This window comes from Urocampus carinirostris, chromosome 10, assembly GCF_059441175.1.
Source record: "Urocampus carinirostris isolate Australia breed hairy pipefish chromosome 10, RoL_Ucar_1.0, whole genome shotgun sequence".
In the NCBI taxonomy this organism is placed as follows: Eukaryota; Metazoa; Chordata; class Actinopteri; order Syngnathiformes; family Syngnathidae; genus Urocampus; species Urocampus carinirostris.
The window spans coordinates 15,720,129-15,737,219 of record NC_142358.1 but is presented as its reverse complement, the minus strand read 5'-3'; the positions used below and the strand labels follow the sequence as shown (position 1 = coordinate 15,737,219).

At 39.2% G+C, this 17,091-nt stretch overlaps 1 protein-coding gene across 1 annotated transcript in view; it reads right to left on the bottom strand.

Annotated features, from left to right (window-relative positions):
* LOC148357910 (uncharacterized) overlaps positions 1-17,091 on the bottom strand; it is a 149,155-nt gene that overhangs the window by 96,143 nt on the left and 35,921 nt on the right. The window contains 5 exon segments of the mRNA XM_088345819.1: positions 3,336-3,489; positions 7,966-8,072; positions 8,197-8,415; positions 9,311-9,522; positions 10,192-10,336. Coding sequence (XP_088201945.1) covers positions 3,336-3,489; positions 7,966-8,072; positions 8,197-8,415; positions 9,311-9,522; positions 10,192-10,336 — 837 coding nt within the window.

Below are 17,091 nucleotides of genomic sequence, written 5' to 3'. Positions count from 1 at the left end.
CAATTTTAATATGTATTTCCAAAATAAAAACATGATATTATCAATATGTTGTTACTATGTCAAGGATGTGAAAGTCAAATGGACAGAAGGCCAAATTCAGGATTTGGCAAAAAGCCGAGGACTGAATTGTTGGAATGTTGAGAATATTTCAAATGAAGATGATTGAACCTACTGAAATCCTAAGAAATTATTTACAAAATGACCAGATGAGCTATTATCCAATGGCTTTGTCAGTAATCTTTCATTTTCAACAGTAACAAAATCCTCGTAACATTAACATGGAATAAAGGAAGCCAGTATCAATAAAAAATAATAATAGCGATTTGCAATAATTTACTGTATTGTTACAGTTTTTTCAGGTAATTTGATTGAAATACAATAAAACCATGAGGAAACCCTTTCCACCAAAACTACAATTTCTTTAACGAGAAGTAATTTAAAGTACAGTCATAAAAGTTCTGGTGTAGGATACAATAATGAAACAATATAATCTCAGGGGCTGGAGAAAACCTCATGTATAAATATATATATATATATATATATATATATATATATATATATATATATATATATATATATATATATATATATATATATATATATATATATATATATATATATATATATATATATATATATATATATATATATATATATATATATATGCCCTGCGACTGGCTGGCAAACAGTTCAGGGTGTCCCCTGCCCACTGCCCGGAGGTGGCTGGGATGGGCTTCGAACTATTTCAAGCCTTTTATTATTTTAATATTGCTGAATTTGGCTTACAGCTCAAGAAAACTCAAAAATCCTATCTCAAAATATTAGAATATCATGAAAAAGTATACAAGTAGGCTATTCAACTAATCACCTGAATCATCTAATTAACTCGAAACACCTTGCGAGGGTTTCCTGAGCCTTAAAAACACTCAGCTTGGTTCAGTAAACTAAATCACAAGTATGGGGAAGACTGCTGATCTGACTGCTGTCCAGAGGACCATCATTGATACCCTCCATCAGGAGGGTAAGACACAAAAAGAAATTTCTCAAAGAGCAGGCTGTTCACAGAGTGCAGTTTCAAAGCATATCCACAAAAAGTCTGTTGGAAGGGAAAAATGTGGCCGGAAACGCTGCACAACCAAGAGAGATGACCGCAGCCTTAACAAAATTGTGAAGAAGAGCCGCTTCCAGAATTTGGGGGAGCTTCAAAGACAGTGGGCTGAAGCTGGAGTCCAGGTATCAAAAGCCACAGTTCACAGACGTGTCCGGGAAATGGGCTACAATAGCCGTATTCCCATGGTCAAGCCCCTTCTGAACTCAAGACAACGGAAGAAGCGTCTGACTTTGGCTATGGAGAAGAAGCACTGGACAGTTGCAGAGTGGTCCAAAGTCCTCTTTTCAGACGAAAGCAAGTTTTGCATTTCATTTGGAAGTCAAGGCGCCAGAGTCTGGAGAAAGGCTGGAGAGGAGCAAAATCCAAGTTGCTTGAAATCCAGTGTGAAGTTCCCACAGTCAGCAATGGTTTGGGGAGTCATGTCAGCTGCTGGTGTTGGTCCACTGTGTTTCATCAAGTCCAGAGTAAATGCAACTGTGTACCAAGAGATTTTAGAGCACTACATGCTTCCATCTGCTGAAAAGCTCTATGGAGATGAGGATTTCATTTTCCAGCATGATCTGGCACCTGCCCACAGTGCCAAAACCACCAGTAACTGGTGCACTGACCATGGCATCACTGTCCTTGATTGGCCTGCTGTTTCCCCTGACCTGAACCCCATTGAGAATTTGTGGGGTATAGTTAAGAAGAAGATGAAAGACACCAGACCTACAAATGCAAATGAGCTGAAGGCCGCTATCGAAGCATCCTGGGCATCAATAACACCTCAGCAATGCCACAGGCTAATTGCCTCCATGCCACGCCGGATTGATGCAGTAATCCGTGCAAAAGGATTCCCAACCAAGTACTGAGTGCATCAATGGACATTTTCAAATGTTTGATTTAGTTTTGCTGTTATAAAATTATTTTTTTACTTGGCCCGAGGAAGTATTCTAATAATTTGAGATAGGATTTTTGAGTTTTCTTAAGCTGTAAGCCAAATTCAGCAATATTAAAATAATAAAAGGCTTGAAATAGTTCAGTTGATGTGTAATGAATCCAGAATGTATGACATTTTTGTTTTTTTAATTGCATTACAGAAATTAAAGAACTTTATCACAATATTCTAATTTTCTGAGACAGTATGTGACGGGTGTAAAAATTACTTTTGTTTTATTGAAATTCCTACTAAAATATGTTTGTATAGTTGTGTTAAGAGTCCTGCAATGACGAGTCCAACAGTGCTACCTGCTGGTATGGGGTCAAGATTTCGTTATATTCTAAAATGTATTTTATGTAAACTGAAAAGAAAACTATTTGATATGTTTAGAGCAGTCTACAGCGCGCTGCCAGCGGAGGTTCTAACCACATGTTGTGGATATATTGTGTCTCTCATTGCAGCAACTGTAATAAAAGCCTCATTATCCAGTCTAGCGTTAATGTGGATCCTTGGTGGGACGGGTTCACCGCAGTTACATATATAGGTTTTAAGTATCATTTTTCTTCTTCTCTTTGAGTCAGAGAGAGGGACAGACAGAGAGGGAGAGTGAGACAGAGAGATACAGATACCCTAACATTAGCAATGTCATATATTTGAAATAGTGTCTAAAATATGGCAGAATAAAGAGATAATAAATAACTGGAAAAGTAACAACAATTGTAAATGAAATAGGGCAATATTATTTCATTTCAATTATATTTTATTGTGCACAGACTTCCTTATTGAAGTATGTGTTAGTAGGGTAGTTGGATGGAAAATAGTATTTTAAAGGGACAGTTCGCATTATTTAGTGCCTCCAAGTGGTAAAAAAATGTTATTTTTCCCCCCCAAAAATTGTGTTGATTGGAATTTTAAGCAAAACCCATGAACTTTTATATGAGCATTCATTTTTTTTAAATACTTGTAGGTCAAGAAATTAGCATTAGTTTTACACAACTTTAGCTTCACCTAAAGGAAGCCAACATAATTGTTGGCCATCTTGCTTCAACAGCTTCCCAACAAACAAAAAAATAGTGTATTTTGGTCACTTTGTTTATCCTCGTTTGTATACTTCCTTGTGCTTTTAACACTCATTGATTCTCATATAGCGACAGTTAATTAGTTGTCTAATATTACACACTGTATCTTGAGTAAAACAGGTTGAGAAATATTAGATCCCTCAGAAAAATCAAGGCTGTGATTGCAATAGCAAAAAATGTAAAAAATAACAATTAAAAATTAAAAAAAAACACCTCAATGACACACCTTTCGGGCACAGTCCTCCACCATCTTCTGTTGAGGTCGGATCAGGCCTAACCGCGCCCCCCTTGCAGACAAATCCTTCCAAGCATTTTCCAGAAGGCGACGAGAGACCCTCAGCATCGCAATAGTAACCACGGAGACAGGGCTCGCAATCCTCCTGGGAGGAGACGAGCAAATAAAACGAGGGATGAAGAGCAAAGACTTAATGAAACACACTCTTCCTTGTTCTTACATGCATGGAGGATGAGATATTGATTTTCTGTCACAATGAAAACCGTTAATTACTGTAAGTAATGTACAGGCGTATCGGGGCACAGCTGGAGGATAGAAAATATGGATTGACGATAATCGTGATGGGTAAGCGTGTAATATAATACAGGGGACACAATGTTTTCAGTAATAATTGGATACAATGGCCTTTCTACATACGAGTACCCTGTTCATGTTAAATTTCTGACACGAAATGTCTTTCGAGCAAAAATCTTGCCCGAAATACGAAAAAAATCCAAGTTTTGAGAACTTCTTAGTATTACCACTAAAGGGTCGAGCGCTCGAGCCTGCCCCCTGCCAGCATCGGTTCGTCTGAGTTAGCATGTGCATTACTCGCCATAGAGATTCAATCCAGCTCACTTGTGTCCAATGTTCCCTCTAAGCTGTGTGTGTGCGCAATTGCGCACTACCCAGAGCTTTTCCGTGCACAAGAAAATCTAGTCAGCTCACAAAAATGAGAGCTCGAAATTGCTAATTAAAAAGTGAATTAAGTCAAAGTTACAGTGTATGAGGGTAAAAATACACAGGTTCCCCTGACGCTGTCTTGTAAATGTGGTATTTTGAAATCAATGTCGAAGTGGAACGAAGCGAGTAAAGTCAGTAGAGTTTTTCGAGAACCGGCTTCTTTGGCTCGGCTTATGAAAAAGAACCGTCTCTTTCATGTCCCAAACGGCTCTTCAGGTTGTTTTTGCTTTTTGAATCCCTACACGACCAAATATTATGTAAAATTGTGCACAAAATGACTTAAAGGAAGGGGGTGGATAGAATAAAAAAGAAAAAAATACCAAAATGAAAAAGTAATGAAAAGCTGAGAAAAAAACGAAACAAAAGGAGAGAAAAAGAGAAAAAAAGAGCAGGAAAAATTCTGAAAAAAAGCCAAAAGAAAAGAAAGAAGCAAATAAAGGGGAAAAGGGTAATAGAGAACAAAAAAGCAAGAAAAAAAGTAAGAGCTAGAAAAAAATAAACACAATCAGATTTGTTTAAAAAGGAATTTAAAAAAAGGAGAAAATAACAGGGAAAAAGAGGACAAAGTTTGTGTTGCATTCAAATAATTTCCAATTATATCAAGTTAATCTTGTTGCCAACATTGTACTTCCACTAAAAAATGTAATTAAATACAGTTCTGTATCGTGCAACCGACTAAATAAGCCCCCAAAAATTATAGTATTATGCGACAAAAGATACCAGAAATAAAAGAAATGGACATCTTGTGAAAGAATTGTAAAAACAAATGACGTTTGTAGGCCCTGCAACCTTTGCAATCGTACATTAGGGCCCGGTCACACAGCCGTTTGCGTCTGTATCGCGGCTGAATCACGGCCAGAAATTTCTGCCCGTGAAGCAGACGCTGTTGCCCGCAGTAGAAAATGCGCAAAATTGGCCAACCCGCTGTTCATCCGTGGTATGCCCGCGAAACAGACGCCAGCGGCTGTTCTGCTTCCTCATCGCGTCAGTTCCACGTCCTTTCCGCGTGTGGACCACGGGTATAAAAGCTGCCGAGCCGGGCTGTAGAAATCATAACCGCTCAAGACACAGTCCCGTGAGGATCAAGATTTCAAGCTATGGCACCGAAGAAGAAGCCAATATGTTATTATTGTAATAGTTTTTCATTTTTATTTTATTATCTTGTTATGAAATCAAAAGAAATGTCAAGAAATAAAAATGGATTAAGACGAGGTCACTACGGTGACGGGGATCCATGTTCACCCCTTGACGTCTCGAGCACAACTGACGTGTGCTTGGCAAATCGCGCTGAATATACGCGGAGAAAGGCGTTTGACTGTCACACGCGTTACACACGCTAATTCACGTGATTCAGCCGCGATACAGACGCAGAACATACGTGCTATGACCGTGCTCCACCCGCGATTACCCGCTAAAATTCCGCGTCCTACCCGCGTGTAACCGCGCCCTGGCCGCGGCCGTAGCACGTCGTTCCGCGTCTGTACCGCGTCATATCCGCGTGTGTACCACGTGTGCCGGCCGCGGTTACCCGTGGTCTAAAGTTTTGAGCAGCGCAAAACTTTTTCACGCGGCCGACCGCGTGTGAATTTCTTGCCGCGTGTAAAGCACGGCTGTATCTCGTCTGTATCGCGATCTCAACGCGGGCAACAGCGTCTGCTTCACGGGCAGACATTTCTGGTCGTGATTCAGCCGCGATACAGACGCAAACAGCTGTGTGACCGGGCCCTTAGTCAATTCATTCAAAAGTGAAAAATAATTTTGCATTGCCGGAAACTGTTACTTAATGTCAATTTTTGTACATGTTTGATAATGATTTAGTTGCCACACTTGGGATTGCTGTTGCTCGCTGTTGTTTCAAGCATTGCTCACTGACTTTGTGGAAATGCTCAGACCCGTGGAAAATTAGAGGGAACATTGCTAGCGTCGTTTTTTTTATTTTTATTTTTATTTTTTATTGTTTTCTCTCGTGCTTCCTCACTCCACCACAAACCCACACACACCTCAGTTAGCAACCGCCAACTTCCTCCTTGTTAAGTGCTCATCATAAGCTCACAATTTATGGAGTTAATATATATATATAATAATCTCATCTCATCAGCTGCACCGCTTATCTTCAGTAGGGTCGCGGGGGTGCTGGAGCCCATCCGAGCAATCATCGGGCAGTGGGCAGGGGACAGACAACTCACTCGCTCAGTCACACCTAAGGACAATTTGGACCGGCCAATTCACCTGAGATGCATGTTTTTGGAATGTGGGAGGAAACCGGAGTGCCCGGAGGAAACCCACGCAAGCACGGGGAGAACATACAAACTCCGCACAGTAAGGCCGGGAGCTGGATTTGAACCCACGCAGGAGGTTCCCACGACCTCAAAACTGTGCCGCACACACGCTAACCACTGCGCCGCCGTGCTGCCCTGAATATGGAATATGTGTTCTATAAGTATTTATAGGTTTAACTTGGTAACTTCTGGTGGGCCAGGAATGGAGGGATTGGTTTTCAGTTATTTTTTATGAGAAAAATTCTTCGAAAAACGAGAAATTCTAGATACAAGCTCGATTTCATCTTTTTTATGTTATTACCAGGTTGTAATTATCAAAACAAGGGTTAAATAGTGTATGAACCGCTCAACATCATGCCAGTTATGAATTTAATTTCCTAGAAAAACTGAATAATCCATCGCTGCTGAGTTATTTTCTGAGTCACTCTTTGGGAACTACATTGTGCTAGTGGGCACCGCATTGGAGACCCATGGTTTATCATGTGAACAGGAAATGTGTTAATACATTTTTTGAAGCCGTTACCTTATTCTCAGCGAGGAAGCTTAGTTAAAATACATTTTAGGCGTACATAGCCATCAAAGGCACTGGATGGGAAATAAAAATGATTGGAAAAAAGTCCTTTATTTTCCCCATCTCAAAGCAGCAGTAACATTGACTATGTGTTTTTTATGTACACACCAGGAGGGCAAAAGTATAGGGATTAGGAAGATTTTCTTCATATGAATTTAGGATTACCTTAAATTTTGGGATGCCAGGAATTGACCATTTGCTTTTCAGTTATTTCTTATGCAGAAAATTTGTTCATGATATTCAAGATACAAAATTATTCTGCCAACAAATTCATCTCATATGTACAGGGTCGCCTGTAGTTCTAAATAGTTAAAAAAATTGACCACAAAAACTATAATGAGGATGGCAAGGCGACTGAGTGGTTAGCGCATCTGCGACACAGTTTTGAAGTCATGGGATCAAATCCGGCTACCAGCATTCCTGTGCGGAGTTTGCATGTTCTCCCCGTGCTTGCGTTGGTTTACTCCTTGCTCTCCGGTTTCCTCCCATATTACAAAATCATGCATGTCAGGTTAATTGGAGGTCGGAATTTCCCTAGGAGTGAATGAGCATATGAATAGTGTGTCTACGTGGGCCCTGCGACTGGCTGGCAACCAGTTCAAGGTGTCCCCTGCCCACTGCCTGAAGATGGCTGGGATGGACGCCAGCACCCCGGCAACCCTCCGGAGGGTAAGCAGTGCAGATAATGGATGTATGGAATTACGATGAAATAGAATAAATTGTCTACATTATTTCATCTTTTATATACTTTTCGTATCATTGTATATTTATTGTACTCATATGGTGATTTAATAAAAATGAAAAACAAAAACTTGAAAAACACTGCTTTCAGGAATAAAAACGAAATAGCTACAAGCTGAGGACCGGACTGATCGAATGTTGAAACATTTTAAAAAGACTTTACTGAAAACCAAAATAATATATGCAATTTGAATCTTAGTACAATTTCAAATGCAAAGAATCCCTGAATAACGGTGTTCAATCTTGGATGTCATAAATTGGCCCTATGTTTTCTTATTTGTGTAGTACATGCTTTGTAACCATTTACCTGCGAGGTTAATTTGGTGAGGTTGGAGAAAGTACCACGTGGACACGGCAGAGGATGGACAGTGGCCAGGGGACAAAAATGGCCGACAGGACAGGGTCCCCCCTCCCCTGGCGAGGCGCACAGTAGAGAGAAAGGTTATATTTGACAGGCATCTCGAAACAGTCTGTAAATTCCTTGTCATATAAGTGTCAGAAGATATGAACGAGCGGCATCTCCGCCATGCTTGTTTACCTGCAGAACGTGAAGCGGGCCGAGGGCCGGAGTTTCCACGTACGCAGTAATATCCCGGCTGACACGCTCCACTGACGGTTGTGCCATTTGTGGACGAGCAGTAATGGCCACCGTCACACTGCCTGCATTGAGAGAAGGAATGGTATCCTGGCTCAGGACCATACGTTCCCTCCGGACAGCTTCTTAAGTTGTGCCCGGTTCCTTGAGGGCAGTAGAAGCCTGGGAAAAAAAAAAATTATATATGTTTATATATATATATATATATATATATATATATATATATATAGCTTATTTATGCATGTATGTATGTATGTATGTATGGTGTGTGTTTGTATATGTAAACATACACTATCCATATTGTTATGGTTATTATTATTATATTTTTTTAAATTTTAACCATCCCCTTTTTTTTTTTTTTCCCCTGGATGGTGTGAATGTGTGGCTGAGGGTGTTGTTTGGATGGGAAATGTCATACTTACAAAATAGTTTTTCAATGGAGACCCCCATGTTTATTGTTTCCTTCCATTTTCTGTACCACCATTAAAATGTAAATAAACTAGCTGAATAGTTTATGTCCGCTGTATAAAAAACATTTATAAATGTATTATGTATTTGGCTGAAAATTGAATTTATTAGATTTTCGCATTTTGCTGTTATCTAAAACTATGATAATGAGATTTAAAATGAGCAAAACTAACTGGTGTGGTGGATTATTTTAAGAATGTTTTTGTGGAATAATAAAAATAAATGTCCAAATGAAAATACATATCGAACCCATACAAAATGAGAGAGAGAGCGAGATAGATATGGAGATATTGGGCGAGATTGGGAGCGAGAGTTAGGTAGGTAGGTAGATATTTTTATGTTTGATCATGTATTATTCTTCAAAAAATAGGGATCTGGATTTTAAATAACAGGCTTTAGTGTCTTTGATCAAAAATATACAGCTCGAGCCCAAGTGTGTCATTGAAGTTGAAATTATTGCCAATATTTGCAGTAAAACACTCTCATCCGTCACAAGGAAGCTTCAAGGTGAAACAAATCAGACAAGCACGTTTAGGGTTGTTCATGCTAGTCTCAATAACTCTTATTAGGACAATTAAAGGGATCAAACCTCGAGGGCACTGAAGCAAAGAACCAGTCAGGCAGTACCAGCCTGGAAGACAGGGCTGGCATTGAGTGACATGTGTCACTGCAACGTATGTCCCGGGCTCACAAGTTAGTGGCTGAGCCGCTCCTTCGGGACAGTAGGAACCTTCAGGACAAGGTCCCCCTGTGAGTCTGTCGGTTGGGGTAGGAGTGACAGCTCCTCCAAGGCAATAATACCTACATAGAAAATAAATGGAAGTTTGACTAAACTCTTGATTAAATAAACATTTGACAGCACCGTTAGCTGCCATATTTTGGTGACTTCAATTCTGTCAGAATGATACCCAAAGCAATCGGAAAATGAGTAGATATTATGGGATCCCCTAATGCAGTGTTTTTCAAGCTTTTTCAGCATCAAATTTTAAGGCACATTGTCTATTGAGGGTGGTTGGATTGATCAAAATATCGATACAATCGATAATAAGCGAGTGCTTGGGTATAATTGATCAAACTATCTTGTATGAATACTTTATTCCTATAATTATCACTATAAAAATGTTGCATACCTGACAACACTACGCATTAGACTACAACTTCCTCACGCCGCCCTAAAAAGGCTTACCCACTTTCTTTTTAATATACCACCCTCAAATTCAAACAACAACAAAATAATCTTTGTTCGAGTCTAGTATTTTAGTCAATGCCTGTTTAATTTTGAAGTGAGGGTATGTCTTACGTGAATATTGATTGCATTACATTCACGTTCTGGTAAAAGTATGCTCTTTCCAATTTCTTAAAAAAGCTCATGTTTTTAATATTCAAAAGACGCATTATAATTCGACCTTGACACACTAATGTTGGTTGAAAAACACTGCCCTTATAGACGAGAGAGTAAAAAGAATGTACCCTCCAGAGCAACGTCCATTGGGAAAGGTTAGGCCGGTTCTGTTGCAATAAAATCCCGCAGGGCAAACTTGACAGTCCTCCTTCGTCTGCAGGCCTGTGCTATTCGACCAGCTGCCCGCTGGACACTCCATAGGAGCAGTGGTACCTGCAAGAAACGGCTAGCGGTTGACTCAAATTTTAAAAATCAGAACTTCACTTTGTTTTAATTGACTTGTTAAATGCACCATAAATATGATGTCGTTCTCTATGCACTCAAAGTGCGAATACATGTGACTACATCAGGGTTTCTCAACCTTGTTTGAGCCAAGGTGTGAGGTCCCAGCACACCAATACCCACAGAGAGTGCCAGGGTACTAATTATTGATTGGGCACACATAGGATTCACTAAAACAGCTGCATTTAAGGACAGCACGGACAGATCCCCAGGATCGGATTGTATGAGGTTCTGCATGTCTGCTGTGCTCTCTAACACCCATGGCGCTCCCTCTAATTTTGTATACATTCAGCCTTGCATTTTTTAATAATGTTTTTGTTACCCGTTTTTCAATTGCCTTCCTCTATAGAGAAACTTTTGTTACTTGCCTTGTCCCCATTTAAACTGTCAACTTGACGAATGTGTGTCTGCATTTGGGTCCACTTCTCCAATCACAATACAAGGCACACTATTTTTAATCGAATAACTCAAGGCAGACTCTCCATTGAAAAAATAAAAAGAAATTAAAAAATAAATTTAGGAACCAGTTTAATGTTTAGTTTTCAAATCCTTAATTATATTACCTGAATTGACAGTTATACATGTTTCCTATCATTCATGGTTGTCATCGCTGAAGAGGTAATACAGGTTATTCAGTTTGGTAAATTATTCCACAGTAATTTAGGAATTTACAATAACCTGTGTTTCATGTTTCACTGTATTGCGGCTGATTGTTACCCGGTTATCCTACTACTTACAACTGTCCTCCTGCTTTCCTTTTTGGATACATGCGTGGCCAATAAGATTTACAGTCGGGAGGAGCTCATCCGACTAGGTGGGTGTCTAAATTTCGACTTTTCGGGCACTTTTTATACCACCCACGACATCCCAAATGAGCTCCAAAGGGACTCGGGTTCGCCCTGCTTTCCCGCTCCACCGAAGAAAAAGAAGAAAAATCGGAGACGAAGACGGCGAAAAGATAGAAAACAGAAGCGAGGATGTCGTGCAGGGAAGCGTGTGAAGTTGATGGAGCAACGACATGAAGATCTGTCTAATCCAACCATCATTTCTTCGTCGATTCTACGAGTAAACCGACAACCGAAGCCCAACGCACACAACCGGCATCTCGTGACGATCTCTACAAAGGCTACAGCTAAGTCAAATGATTCAAAGCTAAAATTTGGTCTTTTGAATGTTAGATCGCTCGCTCCTAAAGCTTTACTTGTAGATAATATTATTCGTGATTATAAACTTAACTGTATTGGTCTCTGTGAAACGTGGTTACGCCCGGATGAGTATTTAGCTCTAAATTATGCTTCTCCCCCAGATTACGAGAGCAGCCATATAGCACGCACGTTGAAAAAGGGTGGCGGTGTCGCGCTAATCTCTGAAAAATCGCTTAAATTTAATCCACGTACCTCTAATAATTACAAAACGTTTGAGGCTCTTGTGATGCGGTCCCCCCTATTGTCAATTGACGTAATAACTATCTATCGCGCACCAGGACCATACACAACTTTCTTAGACGAATTCGCCGAACTTCTGTCTGAACTAGTAACCTACGCAGACAAAATTATTATTATGGGGGACTTTAACATTCATATGAACTCTCCACTCAGTTCACTCACTGTTGCGTTTCAGTCTATAATTGATGCTTTTGGTTTTAATCAACTGGTTGATTTGCCAACCCATAAAGATGGAAACACGCTCGACTTGGTTCTGACTCGAGGAGTTTCAACCTCAAACATGGCGGTGCTATCGTGTACTACAGTTATCTCGGATCATTATTTAGTTACATTTGAGGTGCTAGCTAAATGTAGTACCAAAAAAACAGAAGGATTCACCGGACGCAATATAAGCACAGGCACAGTTTCTGAGCTCTCCGATATTCTTCCAGGAGCAGTTGCGTCCTTTCCTTCATACATAGGCTCCATCGAACCACTCCTAAATGAATTTAACGCTACCCTGGCCAATGCCCTGGATTTAGTTGCGCCCATCCGGCATAAATTACGACCTAAAAGACGCACACCTTGGTTTAATGATGAAACTAGATCCCTTAAACGAGAATGCAGGAAATCTGAAAGAAAATGGCGCGCTACCAAGCTTGAAGTTTTCCATCAAATCTGGTGTGATAGTTTGTTGAAGTATAAAGCGGCCCTGGCCTCTGCAAAATCAGCCTACCTTTCGAAAGTGATTGCGTCACAAAAGAACAATCCCAAGGCCCTTTTTGACACTGTAGCATCACTTACAAGGCAACAGACTATCCCAGATAGCTCCACCCATTCTGCTCACGACATAATGGTCTTCTTTACTAAGAAGATCCAGAGCATACAGGAAGAAATTGCTAAAGACAATATTAATTCAACACATAATAAAGCACTCAAATCCCTAGATGCACGACATGGTGGCTGTCCAGGGACTTGGTCCCATTTTAGTGAACTGTCACTCGAAAATCTTAAACAGATGGTGAATACTGCCAAACCGACGACTTGCCAGTTCGACCCACTTCCAGGTTCACTTATTAAAGGTCTCTTTGGCGTTCTTGCACCTTCAGTTCTAAATATTTTAAACATATCACTCGCCTCTGGTGTAGTTCCAGCTGCTTTTAAGTCCGCTGTCATTAAACCCACACTGAAACGACCCAACCTAGATCCAGAAAACTTATGTAATTATAGACCTGTGTCAAACCTACCGTTTCTTTCTAAAATACTTGAAAAAGTAGTGGCACAGCAGCTGAATGATTTCATGTCCGATAACAATCTCTTTGAATCGATGCAATCAGGATTCAGGGCTAACCACTCTACTGAGACAGCTCTGATAAAGGTAACCAATGATCTCCTACGGGCAATGGACTCGGGCGCATCATCACTTTTGCTGCTGCTGGACATTAGTGCTGCATTTGACACAGTGGACCATATTATCTTGCTAGAACGGTTGGAAAAATGGATTGGTCTCTCAGGAAACGTCCTATTATGGTTCAGATCTTACCTCTCAGATAGGACACACTGCGTTAAATATGGCGAATTGACATCTGAGCCATTTAGTGTAACTTGTGGTGTTCCGCAGGGTTCAGTGCTTGGCCCCCTTCTCTTCAGCATTTATATGCTTCCACTAGGTGATATTATTCGCAAGTATAACATCAGTTTCCATTGTTACGCAGATGACACTCAACTCTATCTCCCGATGGAGGAATCTACCACACTAAACTGTGGAACTTTGGAGGCCTGCCTCACTGAGATAAAAGAGTGGATGTCACTCAATTTCCTGCGTCTTAACCCTGAAAAGACTGAAATGTTAGTAATTGGTCCTTCTAAGTCCCGTGACTTATTCTCTAAAACCGCAGTGAACTTGGACAATTGCCACATCACACAGAGTGACTCACTTAAAAATTTAGGTGTCATTTTCGACCCTGATCTGTCCTTTCAAACACATGTGAAGAAAATTACTAGAACCGCTTTCTTCCATCTCCGTAACATTGCTAAAATTCGTCCTATACTTTCTCAGTCGGATGCGGAAATCATAATTCATGCGTTTGTTACCTCCCGTCTCGACTACTGTAATGCACTACTTTCCGGTCTTCCGATGACCAGACTCAAGAGTCTTCAGCTGGTACAAAATGCTGCAGCGAGGCTTTTAACAAGGACAAAAAAGTATGATCACATCACCCCAATTTTGGCTAACCTGCATTGGCTCCCTGTTAGCCTAAGATGCGATTTTAAGGTTCTCCTACTACTATACAAAATCATACATGGACTTTCCCCCTCGTATCTTTCAGATCTGATCTGCCCTTATGTCCCGGCCCGAAGCCTTCGTTCCGAGAGCGCCGGTCTCCTGGTGATCCCAAGAGCCAAGAAGTGTTCCGCTGGTTCGAGAGCGTTCTCCATCCGGGCACCGGTGTTGTGGAATGCTCTTCCCCCTGATATCCGATCTGCAACCTCGGTGGAAATGTTTAAATCTAGGCTTAAAACTCACTTCTACTCTATAGCATACGAGTAACCTAATCTTCTTATATGTAATAACTTGTGAAGCCCTTAGAGACTAATTGTGATTAAGGGCTATACAAATAAAAATGACTTGACTTGACTTGACTATTCTATTATTAAAAAAAAAAAAAGCCAATATTTTTTGCCAGTGGATCATACAAGTCAAGTAACATTTAATTGTAAATCTCTTAATTGCAATAAGTCTTAAAGGGCTGGAATATGTTTTAGTTGTTTTTGCAAAATTGTAAAATATGAATAAAACGAACAAAATAATATGCAGGATTATTACTTAATTTGATTTACCATATACCTTTTGCACCAGAATCTTAAATAGCTTAATCAAACAAAATAATTTCTTAAATAAACTGTGCTATCTCATAAGTAGACAATTTGAATATTTGAAACATGAAAACAAAGGTTTTCTGCTGCCACCTACTGAAAAGGATGAATATGACATTTATTCAGCAGATCACAGACATAAAAGATAATCAAATGGATGCTTGTTTGCAAAGATAAAATTGGGAAATTTCCTGAAGCAGACTAGACAAGGTCTCAGTGCACACGAGTGTGCTCCTGCAGAGTGGTTGAAAAACACTGGACTAAATAAAGAACGTTTTAATGCCACAATCAGTTGTAGAGGGCAAAAAAACAGAAAGGGTCAGTGCCTTGCCTTCGAGTAAACATATTAATCTGAAGAAAGTCGTGATGAAAGTTTCGAGCAGTCAGAAAATCCTTTAGGCCACCAGCTTGTAATTAGTATGAATAAAACAAAAGTGGCCTTTGTCAACAACGGGGCAGAATGTTAAATGCGTACTGCATGCATTTGCTCACATTAGCTTGATATTTCTCGACCACTGGTCCGGTGTGCTAAAAGAAATTTACCAATCATATCATTCTTTGATTTGCTCATTTTGTTCGGGTCAAAAATTGAACAATCCAATACTTGGGTTAATTTGACCCAACGTCCTTTGTTTTTTTGCAAAAACAACCTTCACAAAAGTGGATTTACTGTTTTAAACTATGACAATCAGGTTTTTTTTTTTCTTTGTGTACTGTATTTAATCCGTGATGATTTCTCATAGCGTAATTGTTCCATTTTTTGGGCATGAGTGTGTCTGTGTGTGTATATTTGTGCTCTTGTGTATAAATTATCATAGAACTTTGACATTCGACAATTTTGGCATGTTTTTGACTAAAGTAGTCAGGAAACGAGCATAGGTGAAATGCAAATGTAGCGGTGTGATACTTCCGGACTTCATCCCCGTTAAAAAAAACAACTTTAAAATGGCTGATAATATTCCTCAATATTTGCATTATTTTACAAAATTTTAAAAAAGTATACTAAAATAGAGGACAACAAAACAATCTAAATTCAAACAAAAAAAAGTTACCAATATATTTTCTACATTCTAATTTCCGACAAAAAATGATTCCACTTTTGAAAAGGACAAATTTATACCATAAATTTAGGCTACAATGAAAACATTATGTCATAATTTAAACATTAAAAAACCAGGAGCTAATTTTCCCAACATGTAAAAAAACTATTTTACCATTTTGGAATTATTTCTTTCAAAATAAAACCAAAAGACAAATTATGTCTCAAGATTATGTCTTTAAAAGTGAGACAATTTTTCTGTCAAAATAATACAAAAAAAAAAGTGAAGTTTCAAATTTTAACTGAGAATATTTTAAGAATAATAACAAGCTATCTCTACAGTGCAAATATTGCAACACATGAACAGGAGTTTAACAAATTATTAAAGAAGGATTTATTAATTACTGTTGCCTGCTATTAAAGTTCTAAATAACAAATACAGGAAACCAAAAACATATTTTATCCGATAACAAGCAACAACTGGGCTTCATTTTCTTATATTTTGCACACAGTGACACAGACAGCCATAATTATCTTTTCTTTATTATGATTACACTACTCTCACCAAATGTATGTATTATTCTCTTCTCGTTTTCTTCTTTTTGTCAATATTTATTTACTGGTACTCAAAAATTGATTTCAACCCAGCAACAATTTGGTAAGGGGTGGTCTTCGTTCACGGTCTTAGTGGTGTAATATATGCGATTTGTAAGGAAAAATAGAGGCCCGAAATCTAATGCAAAGCTGTGCCTCTGCTCATTACAACACATCGCTTTTTATTTCCGTGGAATATTGAAACGTGTCACTGCACAAATAGTCATGATTGTATGAGTGCTCAATATACTGTATGAACTGTTTATTATTTGAGTAATGTATAACTCCTTCGCTCATTTAGTTGTAGTTATGCACTTCACGATTAATCGGGTGAGTAAGTGTAATTATTTACGTTTTGACATTATAACTTGACTTCTTGATATAGCCATTCATTCATTTGTTGTTCAGTCCCTACATTGTTTCAAGTGATGTTATGAGAAAAGGCCTTGAGTTCTACAAGTTATTTTCCTTTAGCTCATTTGTGCCGGTAATATTCTTTTATAATACAACCTTCTTGGAAACTGCTCATTTCTGCTACAGCTCGTGTTTTACTAGCCTCACAGCCCATATGTAACCAAACACAGAGATGTAACTATGTAACCAAATATACATAGCCCACCCTCCCAGTATAAAAGTAATCATTAGTTATTTTGACGGGGCCCTTGTAAATCCTATAATCCATTGTCAAGTAGCTCATTTGGGGCGGCAGTAGCTCAGGAGGTAGAGCACTCGTCTTGGGATCAAGGGATCCC